Source organism: Manihot esculenta, chromosome 10 (genome assembly GCF_001659605.2).
Source record: "Manihot esculenta cultivar AM560-2 chromosome 10, M.esculenta_v8, whole genome shotgun sequence".
Classification (NCBI taxonomy): domain Eukaryota; kingdom Viridiplantae; phylum Streptophyta; class Magnoliopsida; order Malpighiales; family Euphorbiaceae; genus Manihot; species Manihot esculenta.
Window position 1 is genome coordinate 12,901,011 of NC_035170.2, and position 19,937 is coordinate 12,920,947.

General features: G+C 28.7%; 1 protein-coding gene across 1 annotated transcript; it reads right to left on the reverse strand.

Moving 5' to 3' along the window:
- Positions 1-17,741: 17,741 nt before the first annotated feature.
- On the reverse strand, positions 17,742-19,373 carry LOC122724814 (NAC domain-containing protein 1-like). The gene is made up of 3 exons (XM_043960674.1): positions 19,148-19,373; positions 18,740-19,050; positions 17,742-18,338 (listed from the first exon to the last, which is right to left on the reverse strand). The coding sequence occupies exons 1-3, from the start codon at positions 19,371-19,373 to the stop codon at positions 17,742-17,744; spliced, it is 1,134 nt and encodes a 377-aa protein (XP_043816609.1).
- Positions 19,374-19,937: the final 564 nt, after the last annotated feature.

Here is a 19,937-nt window from a genome sequence, read left to right on the forward strand (position 1 = left end):
TTATTTATAGCAGTTGAAACTAGGTATCCAAATCTGTCAAGGTAATCCTTTTTATAACTGAAGAAAATCTTAAGAACTAAAGAACGAGTAGGATACGTATGCTCGTACGGTGACATTTTTGCTTTGAGTGATCTTGATACAAGCTTCAGTGATGGCCAAGGACTTTCAGCAGGCTATCATCTTGGCTCAATTAGAAGCAGCAATGTTTGACTGCAGTGTTTTAGGATTAGAATCTTGAATCCTAGATCCTATACTTTCAGGAAATGAAAGCGCAACGTATTGCTACAGACCATCTAGAGCTTTTGAAGGGTATCGGTAGTGCAAGATGCATTGCTTTATTCTATACGGCTTACACTACCAACTGAGATTGATTCTATTAAAAAGGAAAGGAATGTTTATATTTTGTTCAGCTATCTGTGGGACATATAATTTCTAATTATTCAATTGTCACATTACAGTTATTTTTACTAAAAAGGGGAAGCCAAGAAATTTGTTTTGAGGTTAGAATGATAATATCAATAGCAATTCTGAGTTGTTCAGTGTTTTTTCTCCTTTAATATGTAAGTCATAGATTAGATGAAATACAATTTGGGAACAAAAATCCTTTCCCTTTTATTGATAGGAAAGTGACAATATATACACCAGGTTCACCCGGCCAATCTTCCTACGCTGTACAAACTAAATTTTCTATATTACATAAGACAAAGAAGGAAAGAAAAGATATTCGCACACAAATCAAGTATTGAACCACCACAGATCGGCAAGTCGTCAAGACTTCGGACAGGTCAATCGACAAGTCGGATTATTAGGATGTCTGGCCGACACTGGTCAACGGGGATCAAATGGAGCAGTTCAGGGAGAAGCTCAGATCATTTGGTTTAACAGTGGAAGAATCCTCGAGGCATATTCTTTTAGGAGGAGAAGTAGAAGAGAGACTTGTTTAGATTGCCATTGATTTAGAACTACCACAAAGCTTCACAATTTATTTATAGCAGTTGAAACTAGGTGTCCAAATCTGTCAAGGACTTGGATCAGTAATCCCTTTTATAGCTGGAGAAAATCTTAAGAACTAAAAAATGAGTAGGATAAGTATGCTCGTACGGTGACATTTTTGCTTTGAGTGATCTGGACTTGGATCAATAATCCCTTTTATAGCTGCAGAAAATCTTAAGAACTAAAAAATGAGTAGGATACGTATGCTCGTACGGTGACATTTTTGCTTTGAGTGATCTTGATACAAGCTTCAATGATGGCCAAGGACTTTCAGCAGGTTATCATCTTGGCCCAATTAGAAGCAGCAATGTATTACTGCAGTGTTTTAGGATTAGAATCTTGAATCCTAGATCGTATACTTTCAGGAAATGAAAGCGCAATGTATTGCTGCAGACCATCTAGATCTTTCAGCAGGCTATCATGTAGCAATTGTGAGCTGTTCAGTTTTTTTTAATAAAAAATAAAATTTGAATGGGAAAAAAAGTAATGGTCCAGTTAGCACAGCCCATCTAGCCATATGGACCAGGATGACACTGACCTGTTATCCTTCCACTGCTGAGAGCGAGAGGTAGTCGCTGCTCTGTGAAGCCAGCCTCACGCATTACCCTCTCCTCTAGAAACTAGGAGACCCAAGCCTTCGCCGAGGTCCCATGGTTTAACTCTCAGCTTGGAACGGGCAAGCCAGAAATTAGCCAAGCCTGATCCTTGGCCATATGTGCTCGAGCAACGTTCCAACACCTTAGAGCCCCCACTTGGGTTACAAGCCCACGTTACTGAGCTCGGCGATTTCCATTGTTCTTGCATTGGAAACATAAAATATTAAGGAGTTTTAATTCTGGCCGATGTGGGATTGACATTCTTTACGGTTGTGTGTCCACTGGCCATTGAGAAGCTTGGAACTAGATTTTCTAGTACTATTTCCGAAAAATATTGCATCATTGCCCCTCAGGAAAACGTCAAAATGTGGAAGAGCTGCTTTTAATGGCCATATGCCAAAACAAACTTCTTCTTTTATCACTTTTTTGCCTCCGAATAGCTTTCCAGGTTAGAGCTTGATTTCAGTGTGGAATCCTTAGATTCACTTGAATTTTGCTGATTTCATCATTAAAAAAAAAAAAAACCCTTAATTGAAACTTGGTATTTAATTGGGTTCATGCAGTTCAACAATTTGATTACAAAGTTCAAGCATAAACCACTATGAATCATAAGAAAAACTCATGAGACCTTGGATCTTAGGAGCAAAAGATGTTTGATGAAAGTTATGCGCTTTTCATTTTTCTAAAAACATGATAAGCCTATCAACTAAGAAGATATTGATAAATAAGCTCTCTTGTCTTTGTCTGTCAAGCATGTTTAGAAATATTTTTGAAATTACTGTTGGAACTGCAGTTGAGAAAAATATTTTCTTAAAAATATCGTTTAAAAATATTAAAAGATAATTTATAATTATTTTTTATATAATTGAATCACGATAATATAAAATAACAAAACAACTTTTCTCAAACTGTTTTTTTTCAAGAATATTTAAATTAATACTTTTTCAAAAAAATATTTTTTTAACTTCCAACCTCAATGTCAAACACTCCACTCCCTAAATCATTGCCCATTGAGCTTAGTTATCCACTTCTTTGCTTGAGTTAAGCCATATGCTGCCATAGTTTTTTTATTATTACTATTTACTTTGACATTTTTATTGTTCCATTTACTCTCAATTTAGCATAATTAACATAGCTAATATGTAGCCATATGAACTGGCTAATGTAAAATTTAATACCATATTAATGATAACATATTTGTTTCTTAATTGGATGAAAAGTTTAATACATCTAGTCAAGTTCTTCATTTTCCAAATACAAATGATTTATTCCTTTTTACTCTTTAACATTCCAATGTAACTATGGATTAGGATAATATAACAAGACTTTCTTAATGACTTAAAAAATTAAAAATGATATTTGTATATAAAATAGAGTTCAACAAACAAACAAACTAAAAAAATTGTATTTTTCATTATCAAAAGACCCGTCTTATAATATGAATTGGATCAAAAGTATCAACTATTATTTGAGTAAGAGGAAAATAGAAAAGAAAAGAAAAAGTGAAAAATAAAAGAATTTTCTGTATCACTGTTTGATTATTAGAAGAAGAGAAAAATAAGTTGCGGATAGGACCTTATAAATAATTTTCCCCTCCAAATAAAAAAAAAGTTGTGAACAATAAATCAAAAATATTATCTTTATATCCTTATAATAATATACTTTATTTATAAAAACAAAAGCAAAATATACATTGTATTATTTAAAAATCAAATTTTATTTTTCTCAAATAATATTTTATTAAATATTTAATAAAGAAAACTTAGTATAATAAGTTCAACTATACAGTCTAAACTACAAAAACATTATTACATAAAGCCTGAAATTTAAATGATAAAATTAGTATAAAAAAATAGCTACCTTAATTATGCGGTGAATAGTTTCACCAACTTATTACCTAATCGCCTAATACTATCCAAACTTCTTGAGAGTGAGAGAAAGAGAGAGAGAGAGAGCGTGCATGAGGAAAGAAGTGCGAAATCATCCAAGTGTGTGGCATGTGAGTAGCATGCAAGTAGCATTTCGACAAGAGCTTCGGTTATGATTTTGGTGTTTCTTCGGTGTTTATTTTATTTTCCATTGGAGTTATCTATTTTTCTTTCCTGCCTTTAGGTAGAGAGAAAGATTTGTTTTCATCCTTTATTTTATTTGCTTGTTTTTAATGGATCTCTACCATGGATTCTCCCTCACTCATTTTCATATGAAAGTAACTCTTATAAAGATATCTACCAAGATTTGATTTCAACACGTCTCTTTTTATTGTAATGGATCCAAATGCAAGTGTTAAAATTCCATTGATAACTTGTATAGTCCTTAATTCTGTAATGGATGAAATACGCATTTACTATATAGACAGTTTCATTACTACATTTGGTTTATATTTATATTCTGTTTTTGTCTTTTGTTGTTGGATTTAATTTGAAAAATTTGATTGGTTTTAGTCTCTGGCATTTAACCCATATAATCCATGAGACTTGTCAAATGCATAATCTCCGGCATTGTTAAAGAAAATAAACAAATTTCCTCTTTTATTTTCCTTGAGAAAATAACTTGTCATCACTTTCTTTTACCTCCCATATTTTCCTCTCATTGTTTTCTTTTCTTGTTTAAAGAATGTTCCAAACACAATGAGAATGACTTTTTAATATTGTAATTGAAAACCAACACTATTTTTCAAATAAAAAATTCAAAAACTAAAAAAAAATTTAACATTCTTATTTCTAAAACATTAATTTTAAATTTAAATTAAATTTTAACATTTTTCTAATTAATATATTTAAAAAAAAAAATCTCCAGTGAAACCCTAACAGAAATGACAGTTTGTATTTGAGTTCCTAATCTCCAACCAGTGACGGATGCAGAAATCTTATTTAGGGGTCTAATTCTATTTTATCATACCCTTGATTCTATTTACTTTTTAAGAAAAAAATATATATACATACATATAAAAAAAATTCTTAAATTAAAAAATCAAGTTCAAGTAGAGTAATTGAAAAAATATTTACATAAAAAATTTTACAAATTGAATCATTTTGTCTACATCAAAGATAAAAAATATGGAGTTTTTAGATTTTTTTATTTTATAATTTTAATAGTCTAATTTATAATTTATAGAAATATTAAATTTTATCTATATTTTAAATTTTTTAAATTTAAATAATCTAACTCATTATCTATTACACTCATATTTTATAGATTTATAATTTATATTCCTAAATTTAAATAGTTTATGAAATTCATTAAATGATCTAACTATTAAATATTCATAAAACTTTCTAAAAATTTAAAATTTATTTTCTTAAATTTAAATAGTCTAACATATAATTTTAGTCACATAAATAAAAATAAATAAAAATAATAACTTCTTAATGATAAAAAAAGTGCACATAAATAAATAAATAATGAATGAATAATTTCTCTAAACTTGAAGTTAAAATCTTAAAGATTATAAACAAATTTTTTAATTTCTAGATTAGAAAAGAATAAAAAAAAAGATGACTATTATAAAAATAGTATTTGGATATGGGACTATTGGAGTTTTATTTATGGGAGATTCTATGATTTTTTTTTAAAATTTAAAATTTCGTTCTTATATTAAAATCATTCAATTAAAATGTGCCGCTATAATCTTGATTAGATATATTAAATAGTATAAATTTTAAATTTGTAAAAACTAAATAATACATATAATTAAAATTATAGTGACTAAATAATATAAATATTTAAAAATATGTTAATGCATTTTCTAATAAAAAGAATGAATTTGAGTTTATAAAATATAAACGCGTTTTTATAGTTGATTAGTTTTAAAATAGGGACGAATTAATAAATTTTTAAAAACTTCAAGCACTTATATTAATTATTCTTTTATTTATTTAAAATTTAAAGAAAAATTATATGAATAATCATAAATAACCTTGATCCTAATTAAATATGTCAAGTAGGAGACTTGAAAAATAAAGATAGATGATTAAAATAAAATTTTGTAGGCTGAAAAATGATGAAAGAAAAGAAGATACAAGGGTGTAAATAGAGTTGTAGGAGGAAAATTTAATAGGAAAAAATATTTAAGAGTGGTAGGTTTTATTTTATTAGGGTTTAGTGTAAAATTATACTAATACCCTTAAAAAAATTTACAAAAATTCAGGGGCCCATGTCCCCCATGGCCCCCTCTCCCTCCATCTCTGGGTTCAACCTACATTAAATACTCTAGATTAAAAGTTAAACATACAAGAGTTTAAAATTACTAACAAAAATTATAAAATTTATAATCTCTATAATAAAATACAAAATAATATTAACAAAATAGAGTTTAAGAGAGAAGAAAAAAAAATCCAACAGGGAAAAGCAAGCTTCAAATTCAATCTCTTGAATTAATTGCTCATCTTTCCATAAAACACCCTTCTTCTCCCTTGTTGTAGAGAGTGGCGGTTGAAAAAGGGGGTTTTGAAAGACTTCTATAGTGGCTCCCCTGTTGTATGAGAGAAAATAATGCTTATATATTCTTGGGGGCTGGAAAGTTAACTCTCCTCACTCCATACCTAGATTTCAGAGTCAAACAGGGTGAAAATCGAGCGTTTAGTGCCTCTCACGGCTAGACCGTGCATTAGACTCATTTCTCATGGCCTAGCCGTGAGACATTCGGTTTTCCTTTTCCTCCTCTCTTCTTTGCTCCTCATGGCCTAGTTGTAAGTTTTTGTTGATTTTCATGGCCTAAGCATAAGACAACATTCCGCCTCTTTGACCTCCAAAATCTTCAAAATAATCCCAATTTTATCTAGGAACAAAGAATATTAATAAAAGTTAAAAATTTTTAAATTAATATCTACCAAATAAAAATTGACATAAAAAATAGAAAATGACTATAAAATTGTGTTTGAAAGTGCTAAAAATAAATGTAAAAATTCATCACATCAAATACTTTCAACCCTAACTTTTGCTTGTCCTCAAGCAAAAAATAAGATGAAAATATCAAAAGGGCTCTTCCAAAAAGTGTAACACTTAAAAGATAATGCAAACTCATAAAAGAATTGGAAAAATATAAATGTATTAATGATCTAGACATATAAATATCATTTCTCATCCCAATGAGACCATAGCTTAACGCATTAATCCACAATTAATGCAAATCGATAACTGATTATTAAAAAATTTGATCATACCTAAGCATATATATCATACAATCAATAGCTAAAATGCTTCTTTTTTTATTTTTTTAAACATTGTTTCGACCATCCAATCTCATGAGTAACTATATTAATTCATATAAGCTAATACAAACAATACACTCAAGAGATATATAGGGCACTTTCTCTTCCAACAATAAGAATTTTGTACTACGTAAATAATTCATGAAACTAAATAATTTATAGTAAATGGAGCATATTAAAATATAAAATTGATTTTTCTGTCTTTTTCGATCAACTTTTTATTAGACACTCTTCTTTAAGTTATCAATTGCATTCTACGGGGATGCAAACATTAGTGATGCTGGCACCTGGTTACTAAGTAACTCATGAACTCAAAGTGCGTTGCATACTCATAACTCAAGCTACCATTGACATAAAAGCAAACATAGGATTCATGCATGCCCCTAGTTACTAGTGGCTCAAATCAGCCTAGTAGATTGTGCTATTTTTTTTTCATTAAAAGCTGCTACTCAATTACTACAAAAAGTTTATTTATACAAATGAAACGAATAATATCTATTCGGATGTTTCAAGAGTATATAAAATAAAAGTTTTCTATCTCATTTCTCCCAAGTATATCATTTATACTTTGTATCAAAAAATTAACAAGGTTAACTATGAGATTGGAGAAGCAAAGTAGCTATCTTTTGTATAAAACTTTATCTAAACAATCACAAATGTCAAAGCATGAATAATTCTCCCAAATGTATGTTAAGCAAGTGAAAGTGGCCACTAATATAGACAATTAGCATTCTCCCAAATCTAAATTGAATACTATATTCAATTTATTCAAGATATATATCATTAAAGCACAAAAGAAATAGAAGTAGAAGAAAAGGGAGAGTAATACTCCCTTTTGTAGCATGCTTTCTCTTTACTTATCATTAACCTTGAATATATAAAAGAGCAATAAATATCAAATTAAGTTTGGAGGTAATAAAAACATGTAAATATTGATGCAAAACCCCAAGAACTCTATGACAAGATAGAATAACTCCAAAGAACAATTATAAACTCCCCTCTATGGCACCCAACACAAAGGATAATAAAAACCCTAATAATTAAGGATTAGAGAAATAATACAAATGTCACAATTGAATTGATAAGTTTACTTTGATTCTTGATGCAATTGAAAAAATGCAATCTCACACTCTCACAATAACAAAGCATGAATAACTCTGAATTTTTATTGAAAAGTTCTCCAATGCAAAGGAAGACTGAAATTTATATAGAGAAACTAAATCTAACCCTAAGAGAATAAGGATAAACTAAACCCTAAAATATCCAAACAAGGCTGGCCAAATTTAATAGCCCATAGCAAGGGTGCAGCACACTAAGGCCTAGAAACTAGGCCTAGAAACTAGGTCCAAACAACTAAATTAGCAATACTAAAGTAAATAAGATAGCATAAGTTTAACTCAAATAAACAGGCTAAATAAATACATCATTGAGGGCCAAATAATATGTATAACACGTCCCCTTAAGGTTTCCTATGAGTCGTGCACATGCCTTACACATGTTTCTTAAGTTGCACATGTATTACATATGTTTCTTTAAATCTGCCCACTTGGTTTGATGGACTTGTACACCTTATAATTAGGCCCAATGGATTTGAATCTTCATAAAAGCCTTCATTGATCTTCACTTTAGGCTTTCTTTTGTGTAGTTTCAGCTCATAGGCTAGATTATGTTCCTTCAGCCTATAATTGTAAGTATGGCACCAAATCTGCTCCATATGAACTGAAGCACACCCTAAGTGTATTTGGATCATACAAATATTATTTTGAGCTCGTTTTAGACTCATTTGAATGATATAAGGTTGTTCCACACTATTATTACAAATATACCCTATTGGATTCGTATAATTCCCTCATTCTTTAAAAAAGATTCATCCTTGAATCTTGCTCATGTTCATGTCAGGAATGGAAGCTTTAGGAACCAATACATCTTCAAAGACCTCCTCTTGCATAGATGGAAAGAGCATGAAACTCTCTTCATGGATATTCTCATAAACAACCTACACATCAAGAATAAAAGAATTAGGCATAACAATATTAGTCATAGAAAGATTATGTGGATGTAACCCATTATCCTCTACAACTTTCAAAATAGTACCATTTGTCTCCTCCACCCTATCAATCATAAAACCCTAACAAAGAAAAGTAAGCTCAAAGACACTAGAAAGAAGACACAAGACAAAATGGATGGTAGCACAACCACAAGACTATGCACTACTTGATGATATCAACTTAGAGTATAATCACAATCAAATAACAGTCTAACAGCGTAAAAGAAACAAAGATGGTAAAACTCAAAAAATTTCAGCAAACAAGAATTAAGAAATTGACAATTTAGGCCAAAATGTAAAAATTTGAATTACTACAAAGCAAATCAAATATTGAACCTAACATATTTCTACCAAACAAAGCAAAAAAGCAATAATACCTACATTAACTGCACTAAATCAAAATTCTCATGTATAATTAAATTTGGAGCCAAATTAATTATTTTGTATCAAAAAAAATTATTTTAAACTCTAAACATATACAAGTATATGGGTGATTAAATATGACATCAAATTGATTAAAACAAGAGAGAGTCAATCCAAATAGCCCTAAAACAATAAAAATATGAAAATTAGGGGTAAAAGGAATCAATTTTTTTTTTCCTTTTTAGGTATAAAAAACCTCAATTCCTACTTCAACAAGAATAAGAAATGCAAATTCAATAAGACAAGTCAAGGATTCTCTTTCTTCTTCTTCTTCCTTTCTTTCTCTTTTCTATTTTCTTTCTTCTTCTTTTTTATTTCTTTTCGATTTTCTTTCTTCTTCTTTTAATTTTTTATTTTTTTATCAAATTGACTAGGAATGAAACTCCATAAATAAAAAAAAAACTACCTTAAACTAAAATAAATAAGAATTTATCTTAATCTTTAGCTCTAATACCAATTGACGCGGAACCCTATATATCAAGTCCAAGAACTCTATGACAAGATGGAATATCTCCAAAGATATAATTAAAAAAAAATAAAAAAACTCCCCTCTATTGCACCCAATGTAAAGGACAGCAAGAACACGAATAATTGAATATTAGAGAAACAAAACGAACGCCACAATTGAATTCATAAGTTTACCTTGATTCTTGATACAACTAGAAGAATGCAATCTCACACTCTCACACTCACAATAATAAAGGCATGCAAATATTATGAACAATTCTGAATTTTGATTGAAAAGTTCTCCTACGAAAAGGATGGCTTGAAAATGAGCATAAACTAAACCCTAAAGTTCCTAAACAAGGTTGGCCAAATTTAATAGCCCATAGCAAGGGGGTGGCATACTAAGGCTCAAACAATTAAACTAGTAATACTAAAGCAAATAAGATAGTATAAGCTTAATTCAAACAAATGGGCTAACAAAATACAACATTAAGGCCAAATAAAATGTATAACATGTTCCCAAGGCTACCTATGAATTGTGCACATACTCCTTAAGTTGCACATAAATTGCACATATTTTTTCAAATATATCCACTTGGTTTGATGGACTTGTACACCTTTTAAGTAGGCCCAATGGACTTAAATCTTTATAAAAGCTTTCATTGATCTTCACTTAGGCTTCCCTTTGTGTCGCTTTGGCCCATAGGCTTGATTATGTTCCTTTAACCCATAATTGCAAGTGTTGCACTAAATCTACCCCATATGATTGGAAGCATGCTCTTAGTGTACTTGGATCATATGAATATAATTTTAAACTCCTTTTAGACCTATTTAAATGATATAAGGTTGCTCCACACTATTGTTGCAAATCTGTCCTATTGGAACCATATCATTCATTCCTTCTTTAGAAAAGATTTATCCTTGAATCTTGTTCATGTTCTTATCAGGAATGGAAGCTTTAGGAACTAATATATATTCAAAGACCTCTTCTTGAATAGGTGGAAATAGCATGAAACTCTTTTCGTGGATTTTCTCATCAACAACATGTGCATCAAGAATAAAAGAACTATGCATAATAATATTAGGCATAGAAAGATCATATGGATGTGACTCATTCTCCTCTACAACTTCCAAAACAGCCCTATTCGCCTCCTCCACCTCATTAGTCATGTCCTCCCCATGTACACCATCATTCACAACCTCTTCTTTAAGCTCAATAATGGAATTTTCAGCAACAACTTCACTAAACTCATGCATTACAACTTCCTCTTCAATTAAAATCTCTATGAAAGTTAAAATTGGAACTTTAGCCTTTTCTTTCTCCATCCTCCTCTTTCCTATCTCTTCTCTTCTCTTTTCTTAGCAAAAAACCTCTTTATCTCCAACTTTGCTTCATGTAAATTTTCTTGATAACTATGAAGCTCTTCAAGCAAAAACATAGCATCTATAAAGATATATGTAACTTCCTTATCCATTCATTTTTTGCAATGTGGAATACAATATTTAAAGTTATTTATTGCTAAATGAAGTGTAAGATAGGAAATATTGATGCATGCACAAGGAGGCAATACTTTTCAAAAGCTTGAAGTGTAAGAACATTGTGATATTCTTTGAGTACTCAACTAGGAAAGCAAGAAATTATGAGGAATCAAAGAGAAGTTGAATTATGCATGCTGAGTACCATGTTTGGAAGACAAAAAAAAAAAAAGAAATGGGCTTATTTACTTAAAATTCGTGGGTCCAGTTTCAACCATTATAAATTCAATTTTGGAAATTCATATATGAAATATTTTAGTGTGTTTTGATGTCATTTATAGTCTTATATAGATTAAGAGTCAAATTAGTAGGATTATATATAGTTTTCCTTATTTAAATAGGATTACCTTATATTTTCCTATTTTAACTAGAATTTGTCTTATTTTCCTATTTCAATTAGGATTTGTTTTGTTTTCTATTCTAAGTAGGATTAGGTGATATTTGACTATAAATAGTTCTTATTTTATATGTAGGGGAGAACAAGTTAAGAAGTAAAGATTTGATATTTCTCAGAATTTATGTTCTCCATTGTAAAGATGGTTAATTCTTTGTGCTTCCATATTTAGCAACTTATCAAAGTTCAAACTTATGGCGTTCTAATATAAATTTCCTCACTCCATACTTAATTAACTTATCAAGAATAACTTGTGGTGTTTTCTAATTATTTAATGGAGATTTTTTTTAAGAAGTTTAATAGAGAATTTAAGAACTGTGAGAATTGATAATTTGAGAGAATTAGATAATGCTAATTTTAAAGATTGTTTTTGAGGTATTCATAGTAAAAGAAATTTTAACTTATGAAAAATAATTTTCCATTTTTCTAAGAAGTTTTAGTTTTTATTTTTTATGGAAAACAAAGAAAAATATAAAAATGCGTCACATATTAGTAATAAAATTCACTTCCTAATTTAAAATAACAAAAAATATTTATAATTTTTAAAATACTAATATCCTTTCATAATTTATAATTTTATAATATATATAAATGTGTGAGGGAGGAAAATATCCTAAATTTATTTAAATATTCTTATAGTTTTATTGCTTAGTCTAAAATAATATTCGAAAGAGTTTGTTTTAATTTTAAAAATTATTCTAATTTTAAACTAATTTTAATATTATTTAAATGCTCAAAAATAAAATAAAATATTTAAAATAATTATTATATCATATTATTTAAATATCCTTATTATTTATTGATTAGACTGTTTTAATAGATAATTTTAGTTAAAATTATATAGAGATTAAATTTCATAAAAAATAATAATTTTATTGGATGAATGATTCAAAAACGTTTTAAAAAATTCAAATGGTTTAAAAAAGTTTTAAAAAATTCAACCTATTTTAATTTGAATTTTATTAATTAAATGACTGGTAAAGTTTATATACAATTTAAATTCTTGTAATTATTTTATTATAATTCAAAATTTTTTAAAAAATATAATTCTGACTGACTAATAAAGGTTTCATATATTTTTTTTTCATTTAATTAAGTGAATTTTGTAAAAATTATTAAAATATTTATAATAATACTAATAAAAAGTAACATACTATAATATGCTAAGAAAAATAAAATTTTATAATATATTACAATATAATTTATATTATATATCAAAGTGAGTGAAAAATCACATAATAAAATTGTCTAAAATAATTATATTTATTATAAATTATTTTTATTTTGATTGATTAAAAAATAATAAATAAATTTATTATTATTTAAAACTTTTAATTTAAAATTAATTGTAAACTAAAATAAAATTTATCAGTTGTAGTCTTTATAATCTCTAGACTAAATTAAATCAATCACATCTTAAGATAAAATAACTCTATCATTATCATCATATAAATAAGCTTTTATTTTTATACCACTTATATAAATACCTTTAAAAGAAGATGAATTTATCAGAATGTGTTGATCATCATACTTTTTCAAATAATGAATTTTAAAAATTAATCCTCACCATCAAAAAATAGTTTAAAAAAGACAAAAAAAAATTATATATCGACACATCAGACCAAAAAAAAAACTTTCTTCCATATATATCTCATATATTTATTGTAATATCACATTTTTATTAGTTATTCTTTTTTAGGGAGCTGGGTGGAAATATGATTATTTTTCTCTATTTTGGTTTTATATTTTTCTGAATTTCATTGTTACAAATTGGTTTATACATGTAAAAATAATATATTAGAAATTGATCGAATTAATTATCTATTTAAAATTTCCATATATAATATTATACTATTATAATTTTAATACCTTATTATAGAACTAAATTATAAAATTTATATTATAATCTTTATTGTAACAAGACAAAGAACAATTGAGCAATTTCTGTGTGTCTTCGCTATTGAAATAACTGTGTTTATATACAGATTACAAGGCCTTTTTATAACTCCTAAGAATTCTCTATCAATCTATAGTATCAATTAGCCTATAATTATGTAATCTTCTTTAATTATATACAGATTATGTTCATACTCTAACACTCTCCTCAAGTTAGAACATATATATTTATCATGCTCAACTTGTTGCAAAGATATTCTATTCAAGATCCATTTAAAGTTTTGGTGAGTAGATCACCAAATTGCTCTCCTATCTTCACATAATTGGTAAAAATTAACTTTTCTTGAATCTTCTCACGGATAAAATAGCAATCAACTTCAATATGTTTAGTCTGTTCGTGGTATATTGGATTGGAAGTAATGTGATGAGCAGCCTGATTATCATACTAAAGTTTTGCGGGTGATATAATATCCAAACCAATTTCTTTCAGCAGATGATTTATCCATAGAATCTCACAAGTGGATTGAGCCATGGTCTTGTATATATTCTGACTTGGCACTGGATCTGGATATCATATTTTGCTTCTTATTTTTCTAAGACACTAGATTTTCTCCAACAAACACATAGTTGCCTATAGTTGACCTTCTATCATTTTTGGATCCCACCCAATCAGCATATGAAAAACACTCAACTATAGTGTGCCCATGATCATTGTAGAGTATACTGAGTCTAGGGGTCCCTTTTAGATAATATAGAATTTGTTCTAGAGCGACTCAATATTTCACTGTAGGTGTAGATATGAACTGGGTTACAACGCTTACTACAAAAGCAATATCTGGACGAGTCATCACGTAAGATAGTTTAATTTTTAACCAACCTTCTGTACCTTTATGGGTCATCATAGGGGTCGCCATCAATTTTGTGAGACATATACTAGGAATCATTGGTGTGCTACTGACATAGAGTAATTAGCCTTAGACTTTACGACAAATTTGGATTATGCCTAACTTTTGCTGCCGACGTCTGATAGAGACCCACGATAGCTTTTCGGGAAGGGAAATTCGAGACGCACGCCTTTTAAAAGTGTGAGAGGGCCATAGGCCTGTCACAAAGTTCGATATGAAAATTTCATCTTTTAGGGGTCAATTTTGCATTTTAATTATTTTTTTGGATATTTTGGGTATTTTCATAATTTTGCATATTAGAGTTTTGTTTCTATTATAAATAGCCTCCCTTGGCTATTAGAAACTCACTTTTCAATCTTTGAGGAATTTCAATAAGACTTTTCGTCTTCTAGCCTATCATTAATCTCTTATTTCGTATTAGCCAAACAATATTGGTTAAAACTCCTGACGGAGTCTAATTAGTCATTTATCAGCTACAATGTTTAGCTCTTAACTTTTCAGTTTCTGCAAATAAGTCAAGGACATACTTTGTTTAAGACAGAAAAATTTTCTTTTTACTCCTCAAGACTTCGACTCTCAAGAAATTCTTAAGCTGACCCAAGTCTTTAGTATGAAAACTCGCATGTAAGAAGGATTTGAGAAAAGAGATCGATGTACTATCATTTCCTGTAATGACCATATACAACAAGGAGGATAATATCAGTATTTGAATTTCTATAGAAGACTGAGTGGTCACATTTGCTTTTTTTCAACCTAAATTCTTGAATACCTTCACTAAACTTGCTAAACCATGCACAGAGACTTTGCTTCAATCCATATAAAGATTTCTTTAAACGACAAACTTTTCCATACTCCCTCTAAGCAACAAACCCAGATGGTTGCTCCATATACACCTCCTCTTGGAGATCACCATGTAAAAATACATTCTTGATATCTAACTGGTGTATAGACCAATGATGAGAAGCAACTAGGGAGATGAACAAGCGAATCGAGGTCATTTTAGTCACAGGAGAAAAAGTGTCAGAGTAGTCAACGCCATAGGTTCGGGCGTAGTCTTTAGTGACAAAGCGGGCCTTAAACCTCACTACAGAACCATCTATATTAACTTTGACAGCAAAAACTCATTTACAGCCCACAGCCTTCTTGCTAGGGGGTAAAACAACTAGTTTACAAGTATGATTTTCATCTAGAGTCTTGACTCCCTCAAGCATTGCATCACACCATTCAGAATGGGCAAAGGCATCCTTTACTGTCTTAGGTAAGGAAATGGAATCTATAGAGCCAATTAAAGAGGTAGAGGAACATGGGCAATTTTTTTGTATCTTCTATATTGAAATAACTGTGTTTATATACAGATTACAATGTCTTATAAAAAGTAATACTTTATAATATAAATATATTAAATTTCTATTTATAGTTATAATGAGAATTTACTAGTAATTTAAAAATATTTCTTATGAATAAATATTAGTAACAATAATTTAAATTATTATTCTTTATTCCTAATTAAATAAAAATAATTAAAATTATTTAAACTTAATAAAATAATTATAAAATTAATAATAAATATAATTTAATTTAATTAAAAATATCTCTATATGTAACCTCTCAATTTTCAGAAAATGCCCTAAGTCAATGCCTTAGAAAAAATATTCTATTCCACATCGACGATCAATTTTTAAGTAATGACGTTCAATGTTTTAACTCAGGTAAAATATATTATTTAATAATTAAAAGAATGATTTATAAAAAATTATTTATTGTGATATTTAATTAATCGCTAACCGAACTAATATTTATTATTATAATAACTCACTACAACAACTAACGATTATTATAATTATTTAATAAAATCTAAATATATATAAAAAAGTTACACTCACAAATTTAATTAAATAGTAAATACATCTGAGTAAATTTGAGAGATCTTATATTTTACTCATCAGTTTTCATTTTATATATATATATATATATATATATAAAAGTCAAATATGTAATTTAATTTATAATTTTCAAAAAAATCAGTTAGTATTATGATCTTTTTATCATTGATTGTTAAAATTTAAATTTTATAAAAGTTTATTATAACATTTCAAAAAATTATTAAATTTAATTAAAACAAAATTTAATAGAAACACTGTTTAGACTATTAACAAACACTATTAACAAATACACTATTAACAAACACTGTTTAGACTTTTAAGGAATTTTAACCAATAAAATTTAATTAAAACAAAATTTAGAAAATAAAAAGTTAAAAATCAAATTTTTTTATTAAATTTTTAAAAATTAAAAGGTAAAAAATAACTATATTATAATAGAAAAAATTTTAATATAAAAAATTAAGAAAAAATCTAAAAGAATAATAAAATTATAAAATTAACTCCTTTAACAATAGAATTTTATACTTGAATTTTGTGACAAAACTGACTTAATAGAATTTTGACCTTAAATTTTGTGATAAATTTATAACTTTAAAAAATCATATATCTTGAAAATTTTTTTTAAAAAAAAATTATTATGGACTTCCATGAAAGTTAGCAGTAGAAATTAAATCCAATTTAAGTTTGTCATAAAATCTAAGATTAATCGCTTCATATCAGAATCATAAACGTTTGAAAGTGAAATTTTTTTTTAAAAGGGTATCCTAGGCCTTCGATGAATGTGGTACTACAAGTTAAATTATAATTTAAATTTATTATAAAATTTAATATTAATTATTCCCTATCATATCTCATGCCTTATGATTTTTTTATCATAAAGTATACTTCATACTATGAAATAAAATATGCGTTAAACCATGGTACTTTTTATTATCATTTTTTTAAAAATTTTTTAGAATAGTCGGACGAAAAAGAAAATAAGAAAAATTCATAATGGGGCTTACAAAATTTATCCAGACCAATGCAGCATATCAAACAGGGAGTTCTGCCTCTCCTCCTCTCTGTGCAATGAAGATGCATGATCATAAGCTCCTTCAACAGGCATAGGCTGATTTGAAGAGCTAGGTTGAGCATCAAATTCCCTGGTACTCGTCTCAGCAACTGCAGGTTCGAGCAACGGACTGGATTCCTCAGCTATCACTAAAAGCACACCATTCATAGCGGCCGTCTCCTTCCAGTTAACATCACAAAGCTGATCCCCGCATCCATAGATGTGTTCCCCATCTGGCATTAAAAGATAACCATTCATGGCGGTTGTCTGCATGGAGTTATTAATATCACAAACTTGATTCCCACGTCCACAGATGGGTTCCTCAGCTGGCACAAAAAGATTATCATTCTTGGTGGCCATTTACATGCTGTTAATATCCCAAACTTGATCCCCACGTTCATAGACCTCAACAGGCATTAAAAGATGATCATTCCTGGTGGCCGTTTGCATGCTGATAATATCCTGCATGCAGTTAATATCCCAAACTTGATCCCCACGTCCATAGGCGGGTTCCTCAGCTGGAGGTAAAAGATGATCATTCATGGTGGCCGTCTCCATGCAGTTAGAAATTTGATCCCCACATCCATACATGGGTTGAAAGCCATTGCTATAATGAAAAGGAGGGTAATCGGTTTGGATTGGTTGCACATTATAGGCAAAGTTATTATTGAATGTGTTGTCCATTGGTGGAGGATTTGGTGGAGGATTATAGTCCATGTTATTCAAGATTGGCTGAGGAGGATCACAAGAAAGAGGAGGAAGCAAATAAGACCCATAACCATTCTCGTATTCTTTGAAAATCATCAAAGAATTATCACACAGTAGAGGCTGTGCAGTGGAATCATCAGCATGTGGAATTTCTGTTTCTGCATTTACAGTTCCTCCATCTTCATCGTTCTTGTTTTTCTTGCCTTCTGCTTTGTTGTTGTAAATCTTGCAGAGAACCCATTCATCTAACTGACCCAAAAAATATATAAACGCATAAAGATTATTATTTTTTCTAGTTAACATAATTTTATAGTTATAATAAAAAATAGTTATTGAATTTTTTAAGAAATCTATTAAAATATTTATATAATATAAAAAATTAACTGATTACCTAAATTCATTAATTTATCAATGAATAAAAAACATATTAAAACATCTTTAAAATTTAAAAGAAATTTAATAATTAATCACTCTATTAATTTAATTTTAACCATTAAAAGTCTAAATTCTCTTGATACTAAAATATTAAATAATAATTTTTTTTTACTAATAATGGGTTTTCTGATAACAAATAATAAAAGTTAAATGATGGACAAACTAATGAAATGAACTAAATAATAAATTTTTTATAGAAAAAAAATTATGAATACCTGCTTAGGCTGCAGTGGGTTTTTGCCTCTGGCCGTAGCGCCTGAAGGAACAAGGCTTTGATGAAGAAGATATTCATGCATCTTCCAGTTGGTTTTGGTTCCATCACGCTGCCTCCCCTCATAATAGTCCAAAGACTTTCTGAATCCCAGAGGTTTTTTTCCATCTAGGATTGCTTTATCAGTTCCTGTAGCCTTCCAATATCCTAATTCCCCTGCGTTTCGTTTCGGTCTAGATCCTTTCGGGTACTTTTTCTCCCTACTCGTGAAAAAATACCACTGGCTTTCTCTTTCTCTATTCAGTTTATAGGTTTCTGCAGCAAAACAAAGAAAACCCAAAAAAAAAAAATTACATTATTGAAGAAGAAGAAGGACATGCATGTGCGTGCATGCAAAATTAATACGACGTACCTGCGAGCTGTTGAGGGCTATAGTTATATAAATCAACCACATGAATTCTATTAGGAGGCAAGTGTTCATTGTTGATCTTTCTCAGTAAATAATAACGAATCAGCTCATCATCACTAGGAGCGAATCGATACCCAACAGGCAACGAGTTGAAATATCTCTCAACGTCATCGCTACTAGTACTGCAATCTGCAGCAACTCCTTTGTTCTTGTTCTGATTTTGTTCCATTAGATTGACACCAAACAGAAAATCAGAGAAGGGTTTTTGATGAACGTATGTGTTATGTGTGGGTGTTGAAATATTTATATGTTTGTGTCCATTTTTTCAGACCATTACTCAGAAAAATTAGGTTTCCTTCTCTTAATGGAAATATTCATGAGGAAGAGTAATTAGATTAGGAAAAGGATTTTGAAATAATGTAGAGTTGTGAATATGTGGTCAGTTAATAGTTAATTAAATATCATAATAAATAGTTTTTTATAAATTATTTTTTTAATTATTAAATAATAGTGTTTTAACTAAATTAAAATACTGAATATTATTTTAAAATTAATTATTGAACAGAAAATAATAGACATTTTTTAAAGATATTTATTTATGGTATTTTTTTAAAAATTGAGAGGTTATATGGGGAGATATTTTTAATTAAATCAAATTATATTTATTGTTACTTTTATGATTATTTTATTAATTTTAAATAATTTTAATTATTTTTATTTAATTAAGAATAAAAAATAAATAATTTAAATTATTGTTACTAATATTTATTCATAAGGAATATTTTAAAATTAC